Source organism: Phascolarctos cinereus, unplaced genomic scaffold (assembly GCF_003287225.1).
Source record: "Phascolarctos cinereus isolate Bilbo 61053 unplaced genomic scaffold, phaCin_HiC Scaffold_2;HRSCAF=192, whole genome shotgun sequence".
In the NCBI taxonomy this organism is placed as follows: Eukaryota; Metazoa; Chordata; class Mammalia; order Diprotodontia; family Phascolarctidae; genus Phascolarctos; species Phascolarctos cinereus.
Window position 1 is genome coordinate 357967869 of NW_027555625.1, and position 19472 is coordinate 357987340.

At 39.6% G+C, this 19472-nt stretch overlaps 1 protein-coding gene across 2 annotated transcripts in view; it reads right to left on the reverse strand.

Annotated features, from left to right (window-relative positions):
• DYNC1H1 (dynein cytoplasmic 1 heavy chain 1) overlaps positions 1-19472 on the reverse strand; it is a 95101-nt gene that overhangs the window by 67156 nt on the left and 8473 nt on the right. For both annotated transcript variants that reach the window (XM_020971199.2, XM_020971198.2), the window contains exons 2-11: positions 17068-17155; positions 12131-12304; positions 11712-11967; positions 9506-9692; positions 8622-8893; positions 8302-8529; positions 5785-6861; positions 4768-4947; positions 3117-3266; positions 1637-1783 (exon numbers count right to left, since the gene is read on the reverse strand). In XM_020971199.2, coding sequence (XP_020826858.1) covers positions 1637-1783; positions 3117-3266; positions 4768-4947; positions 5785-6861; positions 8302-8529; positions 8622-8893; positions 9506-9692; positions 11712-11967; positions 12131-12304; positions 17068-17155 — 2759 coding nt within the window. The remainder of the gene's footprint in view (positions 1-1636; positions 1784-3116; positions 3267-4767; positions 4948-5784; positions 6862-8301; positions 8530-8621; positions 8894-9505; positions 9693-11711; positions 11968-12130; positions 12305-17067; positions 17156-19472) is intronic.

The window sequence follows — 19472 nt, forward strand, 5'->3', positions numbered from 1 at the left end:
AAATGATACAAAGTGACTGATAAATTAGGGCAATAGTTAGTTAAGAAAAAAGAATCTGGTAGGACTGCCTACCTAAACCGTAAATTCCACGGCTGTAAAAGACAGCGTTTGAATCCCCAATATCTACGTAGCATAGTGCCTTGATAGATAGCAAAAGTACAATAATTAGTTGAAAACTGCCACGTTTGAAAGTAGATCGGTTATCAATTACTTTTTCGGCTCTCTATTATGTATTAAACTAGAAAGAGAATATCATTAAAGAAAACATAGGCCTTAAAAAGAGCTCCTAAATTTAGAGTTTTTTTTTTAAAGAGATCTTTAAAACTTAATTTTTCAGTTTAATCTGCAGCCAATCCTTTGCGCCCAGGGGCAGGGGATTGGATGAGATAACCTGCTGAGTTTATTAAAATAAGGCATCTAATCAGTAGCAGAGTTCCAAAGAGAGTAGGGAGGCCTAAGCTGTCAACTCAAAATGCTTGTCTGGTGATGGCATTTGACAATGTCACAGTAGACCAGCAGGACTAACTTTCCTCCTCTAGTCTTTCCTCTCATCTTCAAAGATTTGCTGGGATAACTCCAACTACAAAGATACTCAACAAAAATTGCTGAGAAAACTCAAAACCAGACTAGCAACACTTAGGTTTAGACCAACTCACACCATAAATCACAATAAGCTTCAAATGAATATATGACATAGATATATATGGTCACATCACAAATAAATTAGAGCAGAGTTCAGAATGAGATCCCTTTTGCAACTACAGACAGGGAAACAGTTCTTCACCAAACAAAAGTGAGAGAAGATCATGGGATATCAACTGCCTGGCACATAGTAAGACTTTAATGTTTGTTGATTTGACAATTTTTATTACTAAGAATTGAAAAGCTTTTGCAAAACAAAATCAACAGTTAAAACTGGAAGGAAAACTGGGGAAAAAAATCTTTGCAGATATCTCTGATACAGTATACCCAAGTTACATAGGGAACTGAATCAAATATATAAAAACAAGAACTATTCTTCAACTGATAAATGGTCAAAAGATATAAAGGCATCTCAAAAGACAAAAAGCATACTGTCAGCAACTATATGAAAACATGCGCCAAAACAGTAGGAAAAATGCAAATTAAAATTGTGAAGTTCCACCTCACATCCATTATATTGGCAAAGATGACAAAAAAGGAAAATGACAATTGTTTGGAGGGGCTGCAGGAAGATAGGCACGCTAATGCTCTGCCAGGGGAAGTGGTCCAGCCATTCTGGAAAGCAATGCGGAATTATGCCTCAAAAGTCCCTAAACTTGGGGCAGCTAGATGACACAGTGGATAGAGCACCAGCCCTGGATTCAGGAGGACCTGAGTTCAAATCCTGCCTCAGACACATAACACTTAACTAGCTGTGTGACCCTGGGCAAGTCACTTAACCCCACTGCCTCATCAAAAAAAATTTCTGGGATGCTGAATAACACTGGATAGAGCTCTGGTTCTGACCAATCTGGGCAGTTTTACAGAATGAATTGACTAGCAGAGCCTTTTTTGAGAGGGAAAATATCACCAGAATCCTTTGAACAGTGGCTAATTCATATAAGGTTAGTTATAGGATGACATGTTTAGGAACTATTGTTATTTTAATGCTTACCTGATACCTCTGACTCTGAATCCTGGGAAGTGAAAGTATTATTGTCTTCCAGGAAAACATTTCTTGATAGAGCTTATATCTGCATTCTTCAATTGGTGGATTCAAATAAATCACCTGATTGGTTATTCTTAATTCATGAACAACATTCTGAAGAAAAAATAAATTGCCAATTAAGAAACCTGAAGAAGTTATATATCCATACATAAAGCACTCCCTTCTCTGAATTTTTATAACACTTTAAGTCAGAACAACAAAACTTGCTCTTTATTAGATAGAATCTTACTTTTTTCCAAGTTTTTCATGCTGTTGAGTTGTGTTTTCCGCTTATCTAGAAAGGATTAAAGATAACCTAAGGCCAGAGACACTCACCCTTCTTTTGTATCCATATATACTTGCATATACCTTGCACAATGCTGGCTGCATAAAAGATACTCAGTAAGTATATACTGAGAGTATATAAATAACTCTTAGTAAATACTCACTGACAGAAACAGCAAAGAATCACAGGATTTCACTGAACTAATTAAATTAGTTTGGACATGCATGTAATGCAGGTCAGCACTAAGCATGCAGCATACAAAAAGTACTGGTGAAAAGTCTAATAAATCAACTTCCGAAATCTGTGATTTTTAAACTGGCTGAAGACTATTTCAGTAACTAAGATTTAATTTCAATTTAGTCTCTAACTAAATATGACCTCCAAAGTCCTTTATTTATGATCTCTAAAATGTATGATCTTTAAGTTTTTAATCAGCCTAACAAGGTTAAAATTGAACTATGCCCATGACGTTCAAAAAAGTATGTTGAAAGCACTATGACTAACTATTACTCATATCTGTATCTCACTTTTGATGTTTGGAAAGTACTTTCTTCAAAGTAACTCCAAATGGATTATGCAAGTTATTACTCTCAACAAAAAGATGAGAAAACCAAAGCTCAGAAAGGTTAAATTGCTCATTAATGTTTACAACACCACTAGTAAGTGCTGGAGTCTAGATTTGAACCTAGCATTCCTGATCAAATCTAGTTCTCATTCCTCTACCTGCACTGTTGGAAACAGAAAAACCTAGCAGGTAAGGGAAAAAAGAAGTGGATTCACTGACCAAAGTCCTGGCTGAACATTTCTGACTAGCTAAGTAGAGCTATTTTTCTAGGTAAAGCCTACTAAGCTAAGGTTTGCAAGACACTTTGCAGTGGTCCCTATTAAGTATTCATGTTCACCCAGAAACACAAGGTGTGTAGGTACTGTGGTATCTCCACTATTCTATCCTTATCATTTTGGCTTAAAAATTGCTAAACCAGTGACAAAATTCCTCTGGAAAAATGCTAGGCGAATCATCTACTTGCAGACTTTTATGTTAAATTTTGAAGAATATTTGCTTATTTGCTAAGTCAGAAGCCGTGCATGAGGAAAGAGATTGAGTGAGACTTCTCCCTTAGGGGCTGCAAAGGTCCCCTGATCCAGAGATACTTTACTTACTTTAATCTTTGGCTCGCCACCTGGTTTGTGACTAACTTGAGGAGCATCTGTATCCATGTCAACTTCAGCTTTATCATCAGCCTGTCCAAGAAGAACTTGGGTCCAAGCCCTCAGGCCAGCTTGCAAACGAACACCTAATATTCTTTCAATCTAAAGACAAGGAAATACTATTAACCAAAAACAATTCTTTTATCCCATGTCCTCCTTTCCACCACCTCACCTTCCAAAACAAAACAAAACAAAAAACCACCTCGGCATTCTAGCTGTGAAAGGGTGGAAAGGGGACGCCTGTACTGGTTTTAATAGCTGCCTCTACTTCCTCTTCCCTTCCTCAGTCTTCAACTTAACTGATTTCTCATCTCATCATTCAACCAAAATGGCTGTCTTAAGATCTTAAGATCTCTTATTTTTTATATCCAAAGGACTTTTTTTAATCTTCATCTTTCTTGAACACTCTGCACAGCAGATGACACTGCTGTCCCTGTCCCCCCTCCCCTTCTCCATCATCTTGGATCTTTGTCTTCTCTGAGTTTTCATGGCACAGCTATCTCCTGGTTCACCTCCTACTTGTACCACCACTGGTTATTATCTATATCCTGCCCCACTACCTGTGTGGGGGTACCCTAAGCTTCTGTCCTGTGTCTTCTTTATCCTATACTCGTAGGCCCTTGGTAATTACATCAGTTCTCAAGGGACTAATTATCTTCTAGGCAGATCAGTCAGTCAGTCAGTCAGTGGAGACTCCAGGGTCTATATACCCAGCCCTTGTCTCTCACCTGAGCTTTAGTCCTACGTTACCAACTACCTAATCACCCTTTCAAACTTGGTGTCCCACAAGCATCTTGACTACAACATGCCTAAAACAGAATTCATTATCCATCCTCCAAATCCCACACCTCTTTTTAATTTCCCACTTTTGTCAGGCGGAAAGCTATTCTTCCATTCTCCCAGACTTAAAACTCTTGGCATAAATGCCTATATAAATGTTTGTTGAATGAAGTTGTCAGTCGTGCCCATTAGGCCCTACCAACTGAGCTACTTAGACTTGGACACACACACACACACACACACACACACACACACACACACACACACACTCTACATGAGACTTTGAGTTAATTCACATTCCCTGCATTAATCAGCTCATCAAATAGATTCCTTCCTAACACCCAACCATTGATTCCTTTAGGCAGCAGTGCTAGCCAGTGGTGCAGACAGACTGGGAGCCCTCAGGATGATAATGGGCATAAAAATGCAAGGAAAAGAGGACTACAGATAAAATGCCTTAATTTTGAAGTTCTGCCCCAAACCCAAGAAAGGTGAAATGCTTTTCCCACCCTCTTCCTTCTTGTATAAGATGAGCCCTTGCAACTCAAAAACAGTATTAGTTAATTTTGTTACAAGTTGAATGAGAATTTTGAAGCTAGGCTTGGAATTTACCATTTTCTTTTGCCTTTATAAGAGTCTACTGGAAAAGACAGTCTGTATTCAATTTCAAGCAATGCTCCAAATGTCCAATTTATAAAATTACATTTTAGAATACAACTCAATACTAAGCTGGGCACTGCTTATGCTAGCCTCAGAAAAGAAAATTATTGCTACCTTTCTCAGTGAAAAGACCAATTTATAAGGACTCCCATTTATCTCTTACCTCCATATCAAGTTTGTTGACCCAAATGGGTAAATTGGAATACGAATGAAGATTCAAGTCATCCACAGCTTTCTGGACTCTATTCAAGATCTCAGAGAAAGTCTTGTGATCATACATACAAGTTTCTAAGGAACGAACTTCAAGGTCAATTTTTTCCTCAATAATAAGCAGATCATCCACCTGTAGGGCAATAAATATAATATTTAAGCCACTACTTTCGTTTGCTGCAACAATCTCAATTTATTCACTTTTCCCCTGGTTACTTGATTAATTCATTCCTTTTCTAACTCTTATCACCAAGAGAGTATCCTTAAACAGTTTGAATCAAGAGAATTTTTCTTCCATTGCTCAACTTTCAGCACTAAGTATTGGTTAAAACCAGCCCTAGAACATTCTGGATTTATCTTCAGTAGAAATTAGGTGTCAAAGCTAGAAAACACTGTAACTATTTTGTCTATTAAAATATCTAGGGATAGCTAGGTGGTGCAGTAGATAGAACGCCAGACCTGGAGTCAGGAGGATGTGAGTTCAAATATGGTATCAGACCAGACACTTGACACTTACTAGCTGTGTGACCCTGGGCAAATCACTTAAACCTATTGCCTAGCAAAAAAAAAAACCCAAAAAACAAACAAAAAATAATCTAATACATCTCTAGAATACCTGATAAAGGAACAAGGAGAGTGAGGCACTGTAGTCTCATTAGTACTGGGACTCCTTGGTAAGGAAATTTCCCTTTCCAATGTAGATGAGCAACTTCTCTGAAACTTGTAGTCTTAGAGAGTTGCCCAGAGCATGGAGAAGTTAAGTGACTTGCCCAGGGTCATCCAGCCAGTATATGTCAAAGGCTGGACCTGAACCCAGCTCATCCTGGCTCTGAGGGTGGCTGTCTACCCACTGCCACATTGCCTGCTTCTACCCCTGACAAACATGTATGAAATCTTATGGATTTCACGGAATAGCAATTGGTGTCGATTTTTAAAACGCTTGGCAAACTATTTTTAAGATAAAACAAACCTTTTCTTGAAAGTTGAACACGGTCTCTGCCAGCCGCTGAACATATGGGTCAAGTTTGTACGATTCCCATACGAGGGCGATGCCTTCCCCAATCAGTGCTTGCACCTCTTTCTTCAGACCAGCCACCAAAAGGGAGATGGTATTTCGTTCTTCCACTTTTTCACACGTCCGCTCATATGTTCGGACACTTTCGATCAGAGAGATAGCAAATGGATAAAGCTGGTTTGCCTGATGAGCCTTGTTCACAATTGCCAATGGAACTCTGAAACCAAGCCACTTGAGATTCCGAACTTCTTTTGAAAGTGTGATGATCTCAGGAAGGAAGTTAACTTTGAGTTTCAGAACATTTCCACTCCGGCCTCTAACCCGAGTGCTCTCAATGGTGAAAATACGACCAGAAACGCCAAGGTTACGCTGTTGCACCTTCCTCGCCCAATCATCAAATATTTCCTGAGTGTTGAGCTTCATGCGGAAACTGTCTCCATCCTGCTTGAGCTTCTGACCTTCAACATGGTTCTCCCAACCTTTGCCCAGGACATCTTCAACCCGCTTCATGTAGGCAGTAAGCTGTCTATCGATCTGTTTAGCCCAGATAATGGACCCAGACACGGGAGGCAAATCACGAACATGACTCATCTTGCAGGCTTGACTTTGAGGGTACTGAACCTTGAATTTGTCATGGAGAGATTCAATGTCATCTTTCACACGCTGGATTAGCTGTGTTTGGTACTCACGAATGGCGCCACGAATGTGAGGCCTGACAAACAGGGCGTTGAACCTAGAGAAGATTCTGAACATTTCATTCGCGTTCTTGGCTGTACCAAGCTGATCCCGGAGGCGAGCAGTGATTCGGGTTTCTACTCTGTCAATTCTCTCATCATACCTCTTCATTGCTGCCTCCCAAGCTTCTGTACCTTCCTTAGAAACATCTAACCCATCCACTTCCTTAACATTCTCATACGCAAGGTTCACTTCTTCAATAGCATTAGCATCAGCAGCGTCGAAAAGTACTTCAGCTACTTTCATATCTGGGGGTTCAGGCACATCTCCTTGACTCTGCTGGGCAACAGCAGTGACCTAAAGAGGAAACATGCAGCAAAAACCATCTAAAAAGTTTGAATTTTACTGGGTACAGGTACTGTGTTATATGGTACATAGAAAGCCTCTAGCCACCACATCAATGAAATATTTCAACTTAATTCAAGCATGTCATTACCACAGCACAACAAAAGGAATACCAAAAAGGGTTACTATAAACAGAAAATTTCTCTGCTTACAATTCAGATAACTGCACAAACCTAGGTTTTCAATATTTAGCTTTTCATTATCCTTTAGGTAAATCTGAATTTTAAAATTCAGCTATGAGGTACACACTGAAGACACGTCTCGTGGCTCAAGAGCAACTCCAAAGGGTTCTAGTTACTTTAGGGGAAAAGTATTCCAGTATTTCAATGCTAGAATTTCATAGCAATTTCTTAACCTAACAATTATGTCAGTACAAAACTAAATTATCACCAAAACTAGCACTCGGACCACAGTTTAAGGGAAGGTTAAACTGATTATAATACATAAAACATAATTGCAAAGGATATTTTCAAATTTCTGCATAAATTTGACAAGTGAAAATAATTTGATAAAACACTAAATTTGGTGAAACATGGATTTCTACAAGTCAAGAAAAAAACTTGCTTTTCTTCGTCAGTCAACAACTTTGCTGACCTGCTACGTACTAATCCCTAGAGTAAATGCTAAAAGAGCATAGTGTGGTCCCTGCTCTACAGGATCCAGCTAAACACCTGAAAAATGTGACCCATTATTTAGCATTATAAAGCAATTTTTAAAAAGCATACTAATTATAATCGCAAGCACTCAGAACAACAGAACATTAATGAGTTACGCATATTTGACTGCTTACAAGTGGAAAGTGAAATCAATCAAGGAATACTCCTAGCAGGTAAGTTTTAACTAGATTTTCAATTGGTGGAAAACAGTCAGGAGTTTTAGGAAATAATAACAGATGCAGAAGGCCTGGAGGCAAGGATGTACAGGTCACAGATCTATCTGTGCCAGGAAGTAATGAATGATGAGGTTGGTTTGATGGAAGAAATGTGATCTGGCAGAGGGAGAGAGAAAGAGAGGGAACGAAGCAAGAAAGAAGACACCCTGCAGAAGAGATGAGAAAATATGCCTCCTCCTCCCCTCTTTGCAGAGTGGAGGACAATGAATATGAAACAATGCATATGCTGTCAGATTTGATTGACAGGCTGGATGGTTTTGCTGAACTGCCTTCTCTTTTTTCATTCTTTGCTACCAAGGGAGGACTCTTCAGAAGAAGAGGAAGGAGGAATATATTTGGAGCTGATGTTATTATGAAAAGAAGCTATCAATTAAAAAAAAAAACCTTAACCATGTTTAAGAGTGTTCTAGCAACCACATTTAGTATGGGCAAGTTATGAGTATACTAGGCAGATAAAACAAAAGTAATATTTCCAATGACTCTGAGGATTAGAACCTTACTTGTGGCCTGAGCACACGGACGATGACAGCTCTTAGCTGCTCATGCTGGCGCCTGAACTTCCTCATTTGGTCAAGGCGGGCCTGAAGTTTTCTGTGCGCGGGGTTGATCCTCCAGACCATCTTCAGGTTTTCTTCTCTCTTTCTCTTGACAATGTCTCTCAAAAGCACCTGCAATTTCTCATACTCATCATCCCACGTCTGGAAAACTTCAAAGCATGCGACCATGACCTAGCAGGGCATAAACGAGAGTGGAAATATTTTCAAAACAAGTTTCTTTTCTGTCTCCCTGAAGTACTTCTTCTCACCGCATTAAGACTTACCTTTTCAAATTCTTCATATGCCACATGCATGAGTTTTCTTGTCCCTAGCACTTTGAGTAGCTGAGAACTCAGGTCTCTTGAAATGGCCTCCACCAGGCGCAAGGCCCTCTGAATAGGGTATTTGGTATTTCTGATTTTTCTCAAGTGGGTAAAAATTGCAACCAGGGCCTGCCTTATTTTGTCAAGCTCAGTAGCAGATAGCAAATCATTCAAAGGGAAATCTTTCATCAGAGGGTTGTAGTCATTTACAGTTTCCAAAGCCTGTTTCAGACCTAGAGCATAATAGAGAAAAGTTAATATAATATTAATAATAATGTAAAGTCTTATAACTGTTGTGCACCACTATACCAGAAATCAGAAGATTGGAGTTTAAGTCCTGGTCCTGAATTTACTAGTTACATGACCCTAGGCCAAGTCTTCTACTTGGCCTCTTGGTCAGCCTTTTCTCACACAGTATCAGTCTCGGAATTTCAGAAGGCACCCAGTAGCCACAGCCCACTATCAAGTCAAACCTATCTCAGCAGCTCTGCAGACGTGGAAGACCAGGAGTTTTTAGACGCTGAGTTAGGTAGCAGAAGGAAGAAAACAGGAAGTAGTGAGGGGAAAGGAACTGGAATAAATAGTAGGGAAACCTTTTCTTTTTCTCTGGAGTTTTCTAAAGTTTATCCTTATCATCTTTCCTTTATCATTCCTAGGCTGTCAAACGTTTATCTGGCAGCTATGGTAAGAGCAGACTATATGGCCAAAGAGATGCATAAAGAGGGAAAAGTTCGCAAGGAAGCACAACACCACGTCATTAGCTTTGCTAATAACAATTAGTATAAAACATTAAAAAAAAAAAGCAAGTCAGTAATCTTCAGGTTAGATTTTGGCACTTTTATTACCTGTGTCTGTGTCAAAGCTGACTGTTGCATGAAAACGTTTGCCATGCTTCAAGATATCCAGAGTTAAAAGAACCTCTGGACTTTCGCGCTTCTCCTGAATACGGTACAAAGCACGTTCCAAGTTCAGCCAAAAACTTATTTCCTGCAAGGCAGTTCCTGATGCTGGATCTCGGTCTAGTTTGGTCACCTTTAAAAGCAAATATCACACTAATCAATTTTTTAAAAATTGCCAAGCATGTAGTATTTCGCAGGCACTATTCTAGGTCCTAGAGACACAAAGACAAAAATCAAATGGTTCCTGCCCTGTAGGAGGTTCATTCTATGAGGGCAGAAGATACCTAGAAATAAGCATCAACAAAATATAACAGCAAAGGTTTTAAAAAATACCATCACAATCAAAACCTAAATCTATTCATTAAAAACCCAATCTTATAATTCAAGTTGGTTTCCTTTACTAGGAGTGAAAGTTGTTTTACTTTGGAAGTAAAAATTAAGAAAACTGAAATGAAAAATATCTGTGACTTGGACCTGTGTTGCTTAATATTTTTATTAATTACTTAGTTAAAGACATGGCTGGATACTATTCAAATTTCCAAAGAACACAAGGCTAAGAGAGATAGCTAACACTGTGTGTGACAAAGTCAAGATTCAAAAAAGATACTGACAAGCTTGAACACTGGGATGACTCTAGTGAGATGAAATTTAACAGGGAAAAGTGTGACGTCTTACAATAGGATTTTTGAAAAATCAACTTTACCAGTATGAGACAAAAAAGTCTTTGTTAAGCAGCAGTCTGTCTTAAAAAACAAACAAAAAACCGAGCATTTTAGTGGATGGCAAGTGCAATTTAAGTCAATGATATGACACAAAAGCCAAGCTAGTGCGTGGGTCACAGGGAGATGGAAGGCTTCCAAGAATAAGGTCCTTTGTACCTCTCAGCTCCTATGAATAAGGAGGTTGATTTATAGTTCAGCTGTACTATACCCTGATTAGACCACATCTGGAATACGGTGCTCAGTTCTGGGTGTCAGTTTAGTAAGGACATTAATATGCTGGAAAGTGTCTATAAGAGAGCAACTGAGGTAGGTAGTATGGTGGATAGAGCACCAGGCCCGGAGATGGAGGACCCAAGTTCAAAGTTAGCCTCAGCATTTATTAGCTGTGTGATTCTGGGCAAGTCACTCTGTTTCCCTCAGTTTTTTCATCTGTAAAATGGGGATAATAGTAGCCACCCATCTCCTAGGGTTATTGTGTGATAATAATGGTAAAAGCACTTGGTACACTGCCTGAACATTGTAGATGATATACGTGTTAGCTATTATCATCATTATTATTATTGTAAAGAGTCCTGTGGGACAGCGAGGTGGTGTAGTGGATAGAGCACCGGCCCTGGATTCAGGAGGACCTGTGTTCAAATCCGGCCTCACACACATAACACTTATTAGCTGTGTGACCCTGGGCAAGGCACTTAACCCCACTGCCTAGCCAAATAAATTAATTAATTAATTAAAGAATTGTTTTAAAAACGTAAAGAGTCTTGTGGCCATACCATAGGACTGGCTGAAGGAACTGGGGATGTTTAAGCCTAGAGATCAGAAGCCTTGAAGGAGGTATAATAGCAGTCATAAAGTATTTTAAAGGTTGTCATGTGAAAAAAAGATTAGATTTGTTTCCTGGTTCCAAAGGGGATAATCAGGAGCAGAGGGCAGAAGTGGAAAAGAGGCAAAAATGCATTTGATGCTCAGGAAAAGCTATTCAAAAGTGGAATGGGCTGCCTCAGCAGGCAGCAGCTTCCTCTTCACTGGAAGCTTTCAAATGGCTTCCATTCTAGTTAAATGGTGAAAGAGAGGCTAGGTGACCCTTTGAGTGACCTGATGAAGCAGGGATTCTTTTGGATATGTGTTCAACTAGATGGCTGTTGAGGTCCCTCTCAACTTTGAGACTCCACGTATCCCTACAGGTTATCGATTGCTTTTTCAAATTTCCAACTGTATCCCCAAACATCCTAAACAAATCATTTTTTACCTTAATATTTCAAATATAAACCATCAAATTCACCCAAGAGCTAAAGTAATCCTCAGTAACAGCATTAATATTTTCTTTTGGAGAAAGGGGTAAGAGAAAAACGTGGGACTGCTCTCCCATGAAGATCTCAAACTACATTTTGTAGAGAAAACATCTTAGGTACTCATTCCCGCCTTCTTACTTTCTGAATTTCTCGTATCCAACGATTGACTCCAGACTGCAGCTGATTTAGAAAAGTTGGATCTTCAACCTTATCCCCAAAGTCTGTAACCTTAGGCTTTTCTCCACGTTCATAACACTGTTTTGCAACATTTGTAATAATTGGATGAATTGGTAAGCTGATTTCTGGAATTTCAATATTCTGCTGCAAATGAAGAAGCCCCATCTCAAGTTCTGCAATCTTTTTCTCAACTGAAGGAGCCATTTTGTCACCATCCCTGAAAAGACAGGAAACATCTTAAAATCAAAACATGTCAAAAGTCTATCAATCAGTAGCTCATATAATTTTCTGCCTCTTTCCAATACGTAGTACTACTTCACATGTAACAATCCCACCAACCTATTTTAACATTTCAAATAAACCAAAGATTTTTTTTTTACCTATCTGCCTTGCCAGACTCTCTGATGTAGGACTTAAAAAATGGAGCCACCGCATTGCTAATGAAAGAATGTAATGTCTCATACGGAGAATCTTCACTCAGGGTCAGAACTCGAAGTTGAGAAGATACTGGTTTGTCGGCATCAATCACTGGAGTACGTTTAATGAATGCAAGGCTGAAAAGGAAAAAGAAGAAAAACACTTCAGTTAAACATAACAACCATTCTCAGTAAATAAATGCTCAAAACATATGAACAGGCAGTTCTCAAAATAAAGAACACAAGCTACTAACAACCACATGAAAAAATGCTCTAACTCACTGGTTATAAAGAGAAATGCAAATTCAAACTCTTAGGTTCCCAACACACACACACACACACACACACACACACACACACACACACACACACACTCTCACACTCATACCCCCATTAGATTAGCAAAGCTAACACAAAGGAAAACTGACAGTTTTCGGAGGGGATGTAGGAGGACAGGCACAGTAATGCACTGCTCATAGGGCTGAAAAGTGGTCCAACTATTTCAGAAAGCAATTAGCATCTACGCCCAAAAAGTTACTAAACATACCCTTTGACCCAGTGACACCACAAGTTGGCATATATATAAGAGATCAAAGAATGGCACAAAGGACTCATACACATAAAAATATTAAGTGATGCAAAGTTAAGAGGGAAGAACCAGGAGAATAATATCATAAAGAAAAATAACTTTCAAAGACTTAAGAACTCTGAACAATATACTGACCAAATATGACTCCAGAAGAATGAAGAGGAATGTTTCCCCATCTTGGCAGAAATATAACAGACTAGAGATACAGAATGAGACATATATTTTTGGACAGAGCCAACATGTGGAATGTGGGTTTGTTTTCTTTGACCATTTTTATTTATTACAAGGGAGGGCTTTTGTTGCCAAGGGGGAAGGGAGTTATGAAGCTAAAGGATGGGTGAATGATACCAAAAAAGATAAAGGTAAGAAGGGGCAGCTAGGTGGTGCAGTGGATAGAGCTCTGGCCTTTGAGTCAGGAGGACCTGAGTTCAAATCTTGACACTTACTGTGTAACCCTGGTCAAGTCACTTAACCCTGATTGCTTCACCTCCCCCCGCCCAAAAAAGGAGGTTAACAAAACACTTCAAATTCACAGAGGAGAGAAGTTCAAAAAGTAAACCAAAAATACCCAGCACTGTTGATAGAACTGTGTTAAATTTTACACATTAATTTAGAAAACCATAGATAACAGTCAATCTTTTTTCTTTTCTTTGAATATGAAAATTCCATGCTTTTTTACATATTTATCAGTTTATAATTAAAAAAAAGTTAAAAAGAACTTTAAACACACAACTCAGCTAAAAGATCAATCTGAGCTATCGCATCAGAAGGACATGTACTTTCAGTTTCCTCTACTAAGAGGTGATGGATTTCCTTAATTAAACTCCTCCCTCCCACCCTCCTTGACAAACAGAAAGCATTTTGTGAACTCTCTGGCCGGGATTACTCGTCTATCATGTGGCCATGAAACAGAACAATGCTAACTATGCCATGTGTGGAGAGAACCCATGATACTATCTGAGTCTTAAACTATCACTACTGAGATTTCTGAGAGGCAGCTAGGTGGCACAGTAGATAGAGTGCTGGGCCTAGAGTCAGGAAGACCCAAGTTCAAATCCAGTTTCAGATACGTACCAGCTGTGCATTTAACCTGTTTGCCTCAGTTTCCTCATCTGTAAAATGGGAACAATAATAGCACCTACTTCTCAGAGTTGTTATGAGGATAAAATGAGATAACAATTGTAAAGCGCTTAGTATGGTGCCTGGCACACAGCAGATGCTTAATAAATGCTGCCGTAATAATTATTATTATGGCTAGCTTTTAAAGCACTTTATTTAACCTGTTACATCAATCTGTAGTAGAAGGAATCAATTACTTCCTTGTTCAGCACACCGATTTCAATGAGGCACTAAAGATCACAACCAACCAAAAAATTCTGTGAATGAAATTTGAGTTTCTTAACTGCCAGGCCAGCATCAGCATGTACCACACAGCATTTTATTCTAAGGATTCAATACTATGTCAATGCATAGTCACTTAGGCTAGGATCTACATCATAAAACTTGGAAAATCAGTTCTGCAGCAAAAAGTCATCTTCTTCTTACTTTGCTGTACTCATCTTAAAGTGTAAGTGTGAATATCGATAACTACTTTCTTTCCCCTAAATCAAGCGAATCTTTAGCACTAAACTGGAGAACAGCACCGTCCCATCTACAAGCAACCACCAGGTGGAAAAGTCAGCTGAGCCAGAGCAAACTAGGTACCTCATGGGAGTGAAAGGAGGTAATGTGAGTGAAGTAGTAGAGACCATCTCCAGTATCACCACCTGAGACTCCTTGCCCAAGACCCCACATCCCAGAGGCCCATGAGTAGCAGCACCCTCCCAAGGCCATTGGCCATACTTAACAAGCCCAACCCCATCCACAGTCATCCAGAGGACCAACTCCAGGGGAGCTGTGGCCCCAGCAGATGCTTCTGCCAACACTGCAGCAGCCATAGCTACTAAAGAACTGGAAAAAATTATTCACTCCAAATTCTTTGGTACTGTTAAGCTGTTCAACATTAGAACTGAATGTAGTTTTATCAACTGAAATGACACTAAAGATATCAGTCATATCTCTCCTTTACACTGAGTCAAACCATATCATTTACCACCCATACCACCAAGCCTTACCATCTTCCTTGCCACTATAGGCTACAGGTTGACAGGCTTTTCCAGCCTATATGTATTATGTCCTCCATTAGAAAGAACATGGGTCTGTTACAAATTTATGTCACATAATCTCAACTGGGCCTTCACTGTGGTAAAGCAATCCTTTTACACATCTCAATAATAGATGCACTTTCTGTGGCTCTTCTAAACCTTCTCATCCCTCTTCAAACTTCCCATGACTCACCCTCTCAGCTGAAACCCCCAACTCATATTTCACTTAAAAATCGCACCCATTCACAAAGCTCCCTCTTCATCTCATATGACTGAGATACCCTCTACCACTATCTCCTCTTTCACTCATCTCACATAATGAGGTGGCCCTCCTCCTTGCCCAGGAAAACCCCTCTGCCTGCATAAGCAATACCACTCTATCTCATCTTCTCCAACACACAGAGATCACCCTCTCTAACATCCCCACTCTTTCACTTATCTTCAGCCTCTCCCTGCCAACTGGCTGCTTGTCCACAGCCTACAAACATGCCTATACTTCCCATCCTCAAAAGACCCTTATTCAATCCATTCCTCTCCAAAGGCTGCCATCCCCTATCTCTCCTCCCTTCTGTGGCTTGAACTCCTTGAGAAAGCCATGGACAATCAGTGCCTCCATTTCCATTTCTCTCACTCTCTTTCTAACTCTGTTAGAGTGGTTTCCCAGCTCATCATTCACCTGAAACTGCTCTCTCCCAAGTTACCAATAATCTCTAACTTGCCAAATCTCTGGCTTTTTTTCAATCCTCATCCTTCTTGACCTCTCTGAAGCCTATGACACTGTCGATCACCCTCTTCTCCTTAGGTTTCTGGTTCTCATGGTACTTGTCTGACTGTTTCTTCTCAATCTCCTTTGCTGGATCTTCAGCCAGGTCACATCTGCTAATGGTGGATATCTTCCCAGGGCTTTGTTCTTGGCCCTCTTCTCCCACTACACTATTTCATCAGGTGATCACATCTGCTCCCATAGATCCAACTATAAACTATGCAGATGATTCTGAGGTCTATTCAGTGCTAACTTGTTTTCTAACCACCAGTGTCACTTTCCAATTGCCTTCCGGACATTATGAACTGAAGGTCCAGTAGACATCTAAAACTCAATGTGTCCAAAACTGAACTCATTATGCTCCCACCCCACCCCACCCCCCAAAAAACCAAACCACTCCCCTCTTTGTAACTTCCCTGCTGCTGTTGAGAGCACTACCATCCTCCCAGTCATCCAGGCTGGGAGCACCCAAGCATCACCCTCAACTCCTCACTGTCTCTCCCCATTCCCACTCCCTCCAGTATCTGACCCGTTGCCAAGTCCTGTCCGTTTTACCTTTGCTATCTCTTGGATATCCTCTCTCTTCTCCTCTGACATTGCTAGTGCAGGCCCTCATCACCTCCAACCTGGACGACTCAATAACCTGCTGGTGGGTGTCCTTGCCTCAAGCCTCTCACCACCCCAGTACATCCTCCACTCAGCTGCTGAATTTTCCCCAAAGCACAGATCTGACATCACCCCCTATTCAATAAATTCCAATGGCTCCTCATCACCTCCAGGTTCAAATGGAAAATCCTCTTTCTGGCATTTTCACTACAATCTCCTGCATTTCCATGCTTTTTATATCTTATTCTACACACACACACACACACACACACACACACACACACACTCTCTCTCTCTCTCTCTCTCTCTCTCTCTCTCTCTCTCTCTCTCTCTCTCTCTCTGAGATTCAGTAACATTGGCTTCTTTGCTGTGGCATCACCAGACTCCAGGCATTTTCACTGCCTCTTCCCCATTCACGGAATACTCTCCCTCATCATCTCCTGTATTCCTTCAAGTCCCGGCTGGAAGTCCACCTTCTAGAAGAAGCTTTTCCTGATTCCCCTTAATACTACTACCTTCCCTCTGAGATCAGCTGCAGTGCCACCTCTGCACATGGTTGTCTCCCCACTGAGTGTTATCTCCTCAAGAGCAAGGACTGACTCTTGTCTTTCTTTGTACCCTCAGCACTAATCACAGTGCCTGGCACATAGTGGTTGCTTGATAATGCTCAGTGACTAAAATGACCCCAAAACAGACAATCTCGGTTTTCTAATTGTATTCCCAGGCTTAGTACAGTGCTTTAAACATAATAAAAGCTTAATAAATGCCTTTTAATTCCATTTTAACTTTTACTACTCACCTATTGGATTTAAGTCCATAATGAATGTCAATGTTGATATTATAGGAAATAAATTCTTTTTCTTCTTCACCTTCATCACCAACATCCTCTACAAAACAAAAAAAAAGCTTTTTTTAAAAGACTAATCAGATTTTTTTTTCAGTTTTTGTTAGCACTTATAGACACAATTAATTTGGGGCTTACAGTTTAAGCATACTTAAAAGAAATGCTCATACAACGGACCTAAATTTTATGACCTTAATAAAGAATGCTTACCGTAAGAAATCTTAAATTCAGTTATTATTGTTCAGTCATGTCAGTTGTATTTGACTCTCTGTGACACCATTTGGGATTTTCTTGGCAAAGATACTGCAGTAGTTTGCCATTTCCTTCTCCAGCTTATTTTACAGCTGAGGAAACTGAGGCAAACATGACTAAGTGACTTGCCCAGGGATCACACAGCTAGTAAGTGTTAAATTCAGAAAAGGGGCTAAATATGATAGCTAACTAAAGCTACAAATTCCTTTTGTGACAATATATATATAAGCAAAAATCGGCTATAGAGATTTCTCTGTAATAGAGGACTACATACAAATGAATAATTTTAGTTTCACCATCAATTACAGGGTACTATGCCTATATAATCATAGCCTTTCTGGGCTTAAAAATCTAGCTCTACCTCCTCATTTAACACATGAGGAAACTAAAGTAATATGCAAAATTCACAAGCATATCATCTGAAAGGTACTTTCTCCATTAATCTTAATTAAAACAAGTACAAAGTACATACTAGAACTTCAAATCTTTTTAATAATATTTGTTAACATAAAAACACTTCCACTGAAGGACCTTTGGAAGTCCACACAAAATATAAAGAAAGAAATAAGCATTTATTAAGCACCTACCATGTGCCAGGCATTATGCTTTACAAATAGGATCTGATTTGATATGATCTCATTTGATTTGAGGGTGGCTAGGTGGTGCAGTAGATAGAGTGCTGGGCCTGGAGTCAGGAAGACTCATCTTCCCAAGTTCAAATCTGGCCTCAGACACTTACTAACTATGTGACTGCAAATCATTTAACCCTATTGGCCACACTTTCCTCATCTATAAAATAAGCTTGAGAGGGAAATAACAAACCACTCTAGAACCTTTGCCAAGAAAACCACAAATGGGATCATGAAGAGTTGGACAAGACTGAACAACAAAATATTTGATTTGAAGCTAAGAAGCGTACCATCTGTTTTGTGTCACCTACTGTTTTGTGTATGTATTTTTTAAAGTTACTGACCAGTCATTAAGCATGTAAGGCAGTGTTTCTTAACTGATTTGGCCAGAGGACATCTCTGAAAAATACAACCCTTTTTTGGAAGGGCTCCGTGGTAAAGGCACAAAGCTACCTTGAGGGATGGTACATTACCAAGAATGACCACACAAAACAGCAAATAAATTTAGTGAACTGAATCCAAAAGGTAGAGGTCAGAGCTGCAGGCTGACATAGTACAGTGCCCCTGGCATCAAAGGTTCTCATGCTGTGTTTGGAGAAGGGCCAATCCTTTTTAGATAACTTCCTAATACTGAAATGTTTTCATTACTCTGAATGAAGACTGAAGTATATTTTTTTTCACTTTCTTTAGGTTTCTTGCTTTTTATATTATTCTTATGCAACATGTCTAAAATGGAAATATGTTTTGCATGACTTGATATATATAACTGATACCATATTTCGTAAGGAGAGGGGAAGAGTGGGCAGAAGGCAGGGAATTTAAAACACAAAAAAATGTTTAAATGAATGTCATAAATAAATGAATGGAGGGAGCAGATGTTTTCACTGAACCCTAGTCATGCCATACATTCCACAGTTCAGTATGAGAAGTGCTGATGCAAAGAGATTTTTAATGCAGACACCAAGATATTTCATAACAGAGGAGCAGTGCATTCTAAGGGATCGAGAGCTGGCTTTGGAATCATAAAAACTGCCACACAATGACGGGGTGAGCCTGCGTAAGCCAGTCACTTCATCTCCGTGTTCCAGACAACTCCCCAACCCATAGAGCACACTCAGACTTGCTTTGCTAGGGGACATTCCTCACTGGTTCTCTACCTGATGAAATCAACAGGTCCAATCAAAAAATATAATTATAGACATAGGACCCCATAGTGTCTTAGAAATATCATAGGCCAAACAGTATCAGCTCAAAACAAATGATGCAGGAAGAAGCTGATGCAAGATGGCTAACCAATGAAGTGTAAATTCTCAAACATATGTAAGAAAGACTTCTTTCAGCTTCTATGGTTTTCCCTACTGTAACATGTAAAAAGTATAGCCTACATGACATAAAAGAATTGAACATATATTACCTTTCTCAGTGTCAAAAGCATCCTCCTCAGAAATAAATGCAATAAAATGCTTTCTTTAAATGTTA